At 25.7% G+C, this 11,576-nt stretch overlaps 1 protein-coding gene across 1 annotated transcript; it reads left to right on the top strand.

The window, feature by feature from the left end:
- Positions 1–1,498: 1,498 nt before the first annotated feature.
- LOC106761532 (auxin-responsive protein SAUR50) lies at positions 1,499–2,138 on the top strand. The gene has a single exon (XM_014645088.2). The coding sequence runs from the start codon at positions 1,582–1,584 to the stop codon at positions 1,885–1,887; it is 306 nt and encodes a 101-aa protein (XP_014500574.1). The 5' UTR covers positions 1,499–1,581; the 3' UTR covers positions 1,888–2,138.
- The last annotated feature ends 9,438 nt before the right edge of the window (positions 2,139–11,576 follow it).

The following is an 11,576-nucleotide window of genomic DNA, read 5'->3' as shown; positions in this document are numbered from 1 at the left end:
TAAACTGCAAAACTCTATAACTTAGACTGCAAATCTCCCCTATAAAAATAATCAATAATCTTAGGTGGAATTCATGGAATCAAGTTCAAGTTTTACGTCAATAATACAATAAAAATACTTCAAAAATCATTTAATACCATTTCAATGTTCTATACATAGGTTTGAGATCTTGTATCCATGAGGTACCATCGCCCTAGATGCACACGAAACATTTAACATATTACTTATTTCACAACTCAAATAAAAAATATGAAAAATCTTAAAATAATTCATAATTTTTAATAATAAATCTCTCACAGGTCGGACTTTTCTATTTAAATAAATCAGAAAATTAGATTTAGACATAATAGATGATTGTAAAAACGTATCAGAAATGGGTGAAAAAACCCGAAAGAGCATGCAATGTACGGATATTATCTAACCACGGCCCATTTACTGCACTGAAGAAATGGGTCTTGTTAAATCATTCACCTTTTCGTTTTATTAATTTTTTTTTTGCAAATTTTCTTAAATACTTGGTGGAAAAATGCGAAACTGCGGGGATGCTTCTTCCTCCTCTCACTATTCTACCTATTTCCACAACTGCAAATACAAACGACAAAATACATTTATTCTTTCCGACTTTTAGTAAAATCGTACTCCATATATCTTTCTATTTTCTATCTTACGTCATTTAGAAAAAAATACATAAATTAAGTGAAGTCTGAGTTATGAATTGAGGAAGCTACGTTGATAGAAAAAAAATGTTTTTTTTAATTAATAAAAAATTATGCAGGACAGATAAAGATGAAGGATGTTGATGTAAAATCACCGATGGAAATTTGCATGTAATTAGTATGTGTGAAAAATGAAGAATGACCAAGGCAGTGTAATTTCCAAATTTATACGCTTTCCTTATATATTAAAAAGACGTCGGCTAGAGATAAAATCTAACCTATACAAACATTCAATATCTTAAAATTTATAGTTTCCATATAAAAGTTTTTATTTGCATGCATACTTCTTTCTATTATAAGAGGGAATTGCAGTTATCATAATAATAATTTCTTTTAAAGTAGTATTGTTTTTGTCATGTCACTCATCAACACGAGATTTTTTATAACTCCATTTGACCCTAATGCATATTTAAGACTTCAACTAAAAAATCAACACTTAAATCATTAGCACACTCCACTTCACATTTTTTTTTGTAATTTTCAAAAAATAAAAACTAATTTTACATCACCAAAGTTTGAATTATCACTTCAATGATAATCACTTTAATAATATTTTAACAACAAATCATATATTATTATTTTCCTTTAAAATAATAAGTGTGTAGAGAGGGACCATGGTGTCTTTGGAAAGGGCAACAAGGGGAAGTTCTTAGCTCCCTTAAGCAGCCATAGGACCCCCCAGACGGTCCTAAGCTAATTTGATTTGTCCCCACAACCCCACATGAGTCTGTTTGTGAATCTAGCACTTACTTTTCTTCCCAAAGCTATCCATAAATACGACCACGTTCCCTTTTCCCTTTCACAGCAACCTCTTTCAACTTTTCTCTTCAACCTTATTCTGTCCCTATACCTCTTTTTCAACAGAATGGCTTTGAGAAAATCAACTAAACTCCCTCAAGCAGCACTCATCAAGCAAATCCTCAAGAGGTGTTCGAGCTTAGGGAGGAAAGACGATGAAGCTCTGCGCTTGGACGTTCCCAAGGGTCACTTTGTTGTCTACGTCGGAGAAAACAGAAGCAGATATATAATCCCAATCTCCTTCCTAAGTCGCCCTGAGTTCCAAACACTTCTACACCAGGCTGAAGAAGAGTTTGGCTTCGATCACGAAAAGGGTCTCACCATTCCATGCCAACAAGACGTTTTCGAGTCTCTCACCTCCATGCTCCGATGAACATCATTTTTCCTTTTCTTCTTCCTTTATCTGTATAAATGAGGTTTCTTTTTTAGAGAGGCTCAAACCTCACATCACAGAGTTCGACCATCAAACAATGTTGTTATTATTATGTCCTAGTTTAGATTGTAAATGTACTAGAAAGCACTCATTTTTCCCACAGAGGTGAACCATCCAGTAATGTACCCTGTTGGAGAATTAATTATTATTATCTACATATATATAAATACAGATATATCTCTCTTCTCTTCTCTTCTCTTTCTCCTTTCTTTCTCTCCTCTTCTGTAACATTATCAGTTTCACTGCTTTCACCTCCAACCAAAATCTCCCACCACACATCAATAAACCTCCATACCTATGAACTACTTTAAGTGGAGAACACTTTAAAATGTTTTTCCCTTTCTTTTAAGGACAATGATACTTTCACAACTCTTTATTGGTATGTTTGAATTTATCTTTGAAAAAATATTTGAAACGGACCAATCATAGACTGTCACATATGCATTGTCAAAAAATTGTCAAAAAAAAGTTGTTAAAGAGACTTTTTTCTTCTTTTAAACCCACGTCTATCTTATATTTTTCAAATTTCTTTTGTGAACAATTATGTATTCACCATAAAAACAAATATGGATTATCAATTAATAAAAATTATTCTGTGTATGATTTTTAAGATGATTGTTATCAAAATTTACAAACTTTGTATAATCTATATCGAGATAGTAATGTAGTTTTTTTAATATAATTAGCACACGGACTATTTATTATTCATTAGCTTAAAAAAATACATATAATTGTTTAGTGTGTAAAATTTATAGGATTTTTTTTTTTTTGCATTTATTATAATGCCTAATATGTATGCTCTGATTAAATAAATTCTTAGGTTAAACAAAACCTTTATTGTATACAAATGAAAGTTATACTCAGAATTATTATAATAGCATTAATTGTAACAGATTAAGAGTTAATTAATCCTATACACTACAAAATCTCTCTCTCTGTGTGTATATGCTGAACAAAATTGGATTGGAAAAAAAAAATTGATCAGTATAATATTTGTCCAACGTTAGATATTATTATTTTATTGGTTAGATTTTACTATTTTATTAGATGTTTAGTCCGTGTCTGCTCTGAATAATATACGCCACACGAACAGTTATGACCGTTGAAACTTTGCAATCACTTTGATCGGACTGTTTGATCACGAGAAAGAGAAAGAGAATTTTAATAGTAAAGTTTACATTCTTCTTCCTTTAAAAAGTTTTGACAGTAATAAAAATTTGTTCATAAATTAAATTTTAAAAACATAAAATAATACTGTTCTAACTTTATATTGGAGAGAGACAGTATATTTAATAAAATATTTTCTATCTTGAAAGCAAATTCAGTATTTGATACTTATTTTTTCTCTTAGATTTCTATTAGAATATACTTATTTCTGTTAGTATAATATATGAAAATTTTTTATTAGATAAATTTAATATTTGTAATTTTTTTATCTTATATGAGAATTAATTTTTTATTTTATTTTGAAGATTTATTTGTGGTATACAGTGTTGGCGGAAATGTTGAGATAAGTAATATGAAAGGCACATGGAGGAAAATTGAGGTTTTGATTTGAAAAGGGAGGGTCCCTTACCACACTGTAAAGGAGGAAATTGAAGAAGGCCCAGAGTTTCACTTTATCCTACCCTACACTGTTATACACTCCTCCTTTTAATATTATATTCAATTTTATTTTCCTCAACAAATATATATTTGACAACACCTTAATTATAAAATCAATTATTTTCTCAGCTTAAAACTATTTTTTATACTTTTTATTTTTTCTACTTTCTAAAATATTAAATAAATATATTGTTTTCTATCTTTTTAGAGTGTTATTCTTGATGAATTTGGTTTATTCTTATGAATAAACAAATCGTACTTAGACGAAAATGTTACACTAAAAGTATAAGAGTAAAGAGGTTTTGATAAAAATATTTAATTTTTACATGTTAAATATTAATATTAATATTATACTTTCATTATTTATATACTCCTGGTGCAAAACATTATTTATTATAGAGATTTTGATTTGATTAACCAATAATAATATGATAAATATAATTTTTAAAATAATGTTTGCTAAACTGTATAAACTTATCGTGTATATTAATTGCATAGATAATTTTAACAATTATTTATGTCGTTTGTACACGGACTAATATAATATAAGTGACTACTTTATTCTATGAGCCTTATTGTTTATGTGACTTAGTACATCTGCATCAGCATCATGCTGAATATCTAATCCTCTCCAGTACATTACAGAAAAGTTGTTGGAGGATTTTATATGCTTTCATTTTAATTGATGATCATAAATTTATAATCCATTGATTGCTATTGATGGTGAAGGAGGTTCTTGGTATACTAGTATGTAACTATTCAAAGTTTTGAGGTGTTCCATGCATATTAGGTGATAATATAAAAGGTAGTTCGTATTAAAATCAAGTTTAACACTAGTTCGTATTAAAATTTTAACATTTTTTTAAATCTAATTCTGAATTCGTGATAAATTGAATTAGTTTGTAAATTTAAATTCGTTTTGACAATACTAATAAAATAAAATAAAATATATAACACAATAGAGTAAATCTATCCTTTATTAATTTTTTTATTTAAAAATAATGTCCAATCAAAATTGACTTATGAGAGAATTAGAGAAGAAAGAGTCAAAGGAAAGGAAGGGACTTTGGAAAGAGTTTTTTTTTTTTTTTTTTAATTTCTTACAATGAAGTATATTAATTTCAACATTTCTTATTTCTAGTATTACTGTTTCATTTTTAAAATTGATTATTGTAATTAGAATATTATAATAATAAGACTCATAAGTCGATAGTTTGTAATGCGTGAAAAAAAAAAGTACTAAATTATACTTTTATTATTATTATTATTATTAAAATTATACAAAATCTGTTGCAAACAACTAAAGTAATACATAATTAAAAGTGAACCATTAAAGGCTAAACTAAAGAAATTAAAGAAGAGTATAATAAATTTGTATCTTAGATGGGAAAAGAGAAAAGGCCGAGAAAGAAGAGTATGAAGTACCATCAATTGTCAAGTTGTTAGGGAAAACATAAACATGAAATATACATAATAGCTTTTCATATGTCTGCACATTCCTTTAATTAATCAAATTGTTTGCTTGTTTAAAAATATTAACTTTCTACAAACACTTTTTAGATATATCCATTAACAGTTAAACAAAAACAAAACTAAATCAATCATGTAGTCTTGTGTGTTGTGGTATGAAAAAAATAAAAATAAAAGAGAATTTATGGAATAAGAACAAGATTCTTTTGGTGGAGCAAGGATTATATATACGTGAGTATGAATAGAGGTATATATAATGCGATTACGTCACATGATTTGTCTGGATTTTTTATGGGATTTGCATTAAATATGACGTGACTTATACATTACATATTTTTCAACTTTTTTTCTTACAAGGGTAAATATATAAGTGAGATAATAACAAAATTATTTTAAGCCAAAAGTCCTAATTTAAATAATAGCATAAACATTATTAAATTTTTATTCTAAAAATATAAATTAACTAATTTTATTTTTCACTTATTTTCTCTTTTCCATTTTCCCCTTCCGTACCGCCTCATATTTATAAAAAAAATTTAAAAATAAAATAATAAATATAAAGTATGTATAAAAATTTTCTGAACGTTAAAATAATAGTACGTTTTAATTATATTTTTTTATTATTATGTTAGTGAAAAATTCATATTCATTCATGTTGAATATACAATTTGTATTTATCTTTATGAGATACAAATATACTCATATGCTTATATCGTACTGTTTTAAATGTTTACTAAATCTTTTGAAATAATAATTACAATAAAAATGACAATGTTTTAAAAAAATTTAGTGTAAAAAATACATTTTTCTGATATTAATCCAAAGAAAATATATACATAAATTTTAACATAAAATAACAAATAACGATTACATAAATACATTAATATTAAATAACTATAAATATACTTATCTTCTAAACTATTAAATGTAGATATGAAATAGTTTTTTTTTTTCTCATTTTTTACTCCTCGACGTTTAGTGCTTGCAAAATTATAAGAATTCAAAATAAACATAAAGATGAGATGTCTTAATTTGAAGTTACAGCACTTTAAGTCCTTGAAGCATCAATTCGACCTACTTGAACATCGTATTTTCGTCAATTTGTTATTTTTAATAAATTTCTAACAAATTTTATTTATACAGTTGTTTAAAACTTTTCATAATTATCAACATATTTTTACCAATAAAAATAAATTTGTTAGTAATCCAAACTTTATAATTTAAATTATGGATGACTATTTTAGTTGGTAATGAATAAATTGATAGAATTCAATATCTATCAATAAATTATGACTTATTATTGATAAATATTTATCATAACTATTTTAGTTGATAATGAATAAATTGATAGAATTCAAGATTCATCGATAAATTATGAATTATCTATTATTTTATAATATTGTAGAATATTAAAATTGAAAATAAGGAAATATTGTAGAGTTACATATAGATGATGAGATTTAAAATAGTTTTATTTGTACGTTATGTTGTTAGGCGGACGAAAGACTAATAATCTGATGAAAATAAGCCGAAACAAGTACATAATGCCTGAAGAAGTTCGTCCGCCAATTTCCTTATTTGTGACCATATATAATTATTTTTGTTTAAGTTAAAGATTTGTCTTAAGAAGAAGGTTATAAAAAAATGAAAAAATAAAAGAAAAATTGAGTTGAATTATTAAGAGATAAGGGTCGAGGCTCATAAGGTTGATATTTGTAGAGGCAAGTTCACATGTTCTCTTATTAGCATCACTACTTTATCATCCTATTACCTACTTTATCTTATCCCTCTCCTCACCCCAAATTCTATTGCGTCCTCCACCTTCCAACTTCATCTTCTAAATTATATCATCGATGCTTTTTCTCTTCAATTTATCTTTAATACATTTACGATCAACAAAATAATCATAATTATTTACTAATTATTTTTTATCAGCTATAGTGCAAAATAATTAATTCCTTTTATAAATAATTTAAGTTTTTTTGGCATGAAATAATCAATAGTCTATTTAATCTGCATAAACAATAAATTATTTATGAATACAAAAATGAGTTCTGAATGCTTCATTATAGTTAATGTCTTAAAAAATATGGCGAAAGTTCACACTAATTTCAAGTTCTTGCATATCAACTTTTTGTTTAAGCCTATCGATAATTTTACTATTAAGCACTATTATCATAAATCCAACATATTTACAAGAAAAAATAGATAAAACGTCTCACGATTAGGTCAATCTTAATTAAAAAATTATTGATTATAAATTTTAGATTTTATTATGACATCCAATCTAACATGTTTGATTGACTTGAGTGTCAAACTACCTTTAACAAATATCCATTCACTCAATTTGAAAATTGAAAGTAAAAGACTAAAAATTAATATAATGGAGACCTAAGATAATGTTAAAAGACTAACAAAAAAAAATATGAGAAGTAATTCTTGATCCACATTTAAAACACTTTTTAATTTTCAACCTGTGATCTCTTTATAGGAATCTTATGCATAATTGAGATTACTCATTCTATCTTAATTTTCTTTCTGTTGTGTTAAAAGAACGAGTTCAAAATTAAGTTCCCAATTTTCTAATAACTAACGAGTACAATTGTATTTGAACGACTACATTTACATAACTAATACGCTTAAAAGAATAAAAATGGAATCCTATATAATAAATTTTTTAAAAGAAAATAATAAATATAGCAGAAAAATACGAGAAATGTAATGCTAATAGAAGTGATGAAAAAGAATAGATAAATTGAGAAAATAAAATTAGGTAATGTAGAAGGTTTATTAATGAGGTGGGTGGATTTTAACAGGGGTAAGTGATGTATCGTGGTCATTCACCAGGTTACTCACAATTTTAGAGTGGCAAGCTCCGAAAAAGGTCACTCATATGTTCCTCCTTCAACCTTAATCAACCTTAATCATTAAGGCGATATTTTTGCATAATAAAAAAAAAAGAAAAATAAGCTTTTTAAAAATAAACTATATAATTTAAGTATAATTTTTTATCTAAAGTTTTATGTTTTAATTTAAGCATAAACTAATGCTTTGTTAAAAATTATGTTATTATTTTTTTGGTTTTTCATAAGAAAACCTAAGAAAGAATACTCGGTGGTGTTATTCTGATTTTACAGCCATATTTTTCGGGATTATGGATACAATCCAACAATTGGCACATTCCAAAAAACCCTTTTGGTCAACACACATCATATCATAATAATTTGGATCATTGGAATCGATTCACGTAACATTGAATATATCAAATATGAGTACAAACAACATTATGATGAAGTAGTAGGTGTAGTTTGAAGAAAAGAATGGCGAATAGCAAATACATGGTGGTGATGATGATGATGCGTAATCAATCAATCTCATCTTGCTTCCTTTCCCTCTTTTGTTACGATTCAAATCAATCAGTCACCATCTAAACCTTTAAAAAAAAATACAATATGTTTAAAAAGATATATAAAACGGACAAATCATAGACCACCACGTATGTATTGTAAAAAAGTTATGAAAAAAGAGACCACCACGTATGTATTGTAAAAAAATTATGAAAAAAGAGTTGTTAAAAGAGATTTTTTCCTTAAAAAAAAATCTATTTCTTACACTCATTCTTTTCCTTTATAACTAACCCATTTTAAATCTAAATTTTTTGTGTATTTTGTAGGATCAAAATTATGTCATCCTCACCAAGGCTCATTCTGATATTAAAATACAATAAATAGAGTAAAAATTACCAAGTGTACGCTATTCATTGATTAAATATTACATGTGTCTTACCTGTTACTGATTTTAATACCATAATGTTTTTATATAGACACCTCAATTTTTCATTCATATTGGAGACTTATGCCTTACATGATCTCAGTTTAGAAGACAAAGTATTCAAGTACAAGGAAGGTGAGAAGATTATTCACCTAATATAAACATATTGATCCTTATAGATACAGTTTTAAATTCAAACAGAGTCTTGTAAATATAAATAGATATAAGTGTAATATATATTAAAGTTCATATACAAGTTAATATGTAAATAACAAATATCACATCAAAAAATAAAATCGCATGACACACATTTGGAGATACATGCTTTTCAACTATTATTTATAACTTAAATATTTATCTGCGTGTCAAAATATTATGTCTCTTATTCATGTGTATTGAACATTCTTACAACAAAATTATACATTGACACAAAATTTTTTTAAATTTATTTGACATTATGTTTTTTACTTTTTACAAAATGTATTATTTTATTACCATTTTACCAATATAATATATATCAAATGAATATGAACGTGTCATTCTATCATTACACTTATTATAAATGTATGAATTCATATGTTAATGCGATATTATTTTTTACAAAAAATAAATGAAAAAAATAGATGCAACAAAAAATTTTGTGAATATTATATTTTATATTGATAGATTTTATAATTGTGGTAAAAAAAATAGACATTACATCGATAAAAAATTGATTGAGTATTTATTTTTTTTATAGCAGTTAAAAACAACTACCAAACAATTTTGATTGTGTTTGTAATTAATATTTAAAATTAAATATTATTTTCCTTATATATTTGATGCAGTAAGTAGTTTTTTAATTAGATTAAAAAACAAAACTGATGAATAATCTCTTATATTAGAACACCAACTCTTGCTTTCCTTCCCACTTCTTATCTCACTTAACTTTTGGTGGAAAAATCTTTCTTCCATCTAAATTGCACATCCTCTCATTTTTGTCAAATCTACTTTAAATCACATGTGAATTCTTACACACTTATTTGTTCATGTTTTGGATTTTGAGATCTATATCGTTTTTGTGTGTTTGTTTTTTATTATCATTTTTGTAAACATAAATACAAAGCTTTTGAGTATGATTCTTCGTCTAGTGAACAATTTTTAGAATTTTATATTATTTTCTTAAAACAACACATTCTATTTTATATTGGTACTATTTTTAACTTATATTGAAATATTATCTATTAGACTATAAAATCACTTTTTACATTTACTATTAATCGATGTTAAAATTCATTGACATGGTATCTTTGAACTATAATTAAAGAAATTTTAATATTGATCAAGCCAATATTAATCACTAAGCCATAAAAGACCACACACAGGAGTACCCAACAAACCAAATCTTGGATTCTTCGGATAATGTTTGCGAATAAGTTATTTCCAAGTGACAGAGTAATCTCACACATTTTACAAATTATTTACTTTATTTTCGATATATTAAATTATGGTCCAAGAGACAAAATTCTCTTATGTTTTATAACCACCTTATAGCAAAAGGTGAAAATTATTAATTAAATTATTATATATTCTTAATAATGTATATGCCTTTAATTTAAAATATTAACCGTGTAAAAATACTTTTACATTCCTCTTCAAAAATAAATTTTAATATTAATAAAAAATTGTAAAATTATTTTATAGGTCATACTGTAATGTCATATATGTACATGTTGGGCGGTAAAGATTTATTATTTTCTTGATTTGTATTAAAATGCAATAAAAAGGTAACATAAATTTTCTTATACAACACATTTTAGAAGAAGGAGATTATTTTTTTAATGAAAGAACTGATTTATATCTGATATAATTCATACACATTTTTTTATTAACCTTTGAGAGGTTAAGAAAATCTGGGAATTGCATTGAGGACTTGTTTGTCTTTATCAATATTCTTCGAGAAACAGAGAAATTAAGGACGACTATGGCCCAAAACAAACACTGCCCCACTAATGTAGGATGGTTCTGTGTCGGTGCTCCCCCAAACGTATAAGGGTAATTTTGAATTACTCATAAATCCATATACATGAAATTCATTCAGAATCTACACTGAAGCTAATTTTCTGTGTGGCTATTTTTTCCAAAAGGAAACAATGCATTTTTAGTTAAATGTTTATTTTTTTATTTTTCTTAAATAAAAAACATTACAGTAAATTTAATTATCATAAAATACTTTAGGCTTCCTTCCCATCAACAATAGTAGGTGTATTAAACTGTCCAAAAGGGTACACCGTTTTATTTGCTGAATACTTAATATTACAGTAAATTTATATATCAGAAAATACTTAATATGATATTTTTATCTAATTATCTTACATTATTTACAAATTATTGTTGTTTTATTTCAATTAATTTCTATTAATCTTTAGCATTTTGTATAATTAGTTTAGTTGTTAATTTAATATTTATTTTTTCTCTAATTTATAAAGTTTTTATTACTAAAACTAAAAAAAGACCAAAAGTGCTCATAATTTAATTATATCTGTTCAACCAAGATAATAAAATTATAGTAAAAACGAATATAAGTTTTAATGCCAATGGACCAAGAACTAAAATTAATTATTTTCCGTTAAATGTATAAAAAATAAAATAAAAGAATTTACTGTCTAAGTATAAATTTATGAAGTATTGCTAGTATAAACAAAAATAAGTTAAAAGTATGTTTGCTTAATATTTTCATCAGAAGCATTGGATCTTGCTTGTGAAAGAATTATGGTATGGATAAATTTGTGAAATACAACATG

This window comes from Vigna radiata, chromosome 5 (genome assembly GCF_000741045.1).
Source record: "Vigna radiata var. radiata cultivar VC1973A chromosome 5, Vradiata_ver6, whole genome shotgun sequence".
Taxonomy (NCBI): domain Eukaryota; kingdom Viridiplantae; phylum Streptophyta; class Magnoliopsida; order Fabales; family Fabaceae; genus Vigna; species Vigna radiata.
This window is presented reverse-complemented; position numbering and strand designations above follow the sequence as displayed.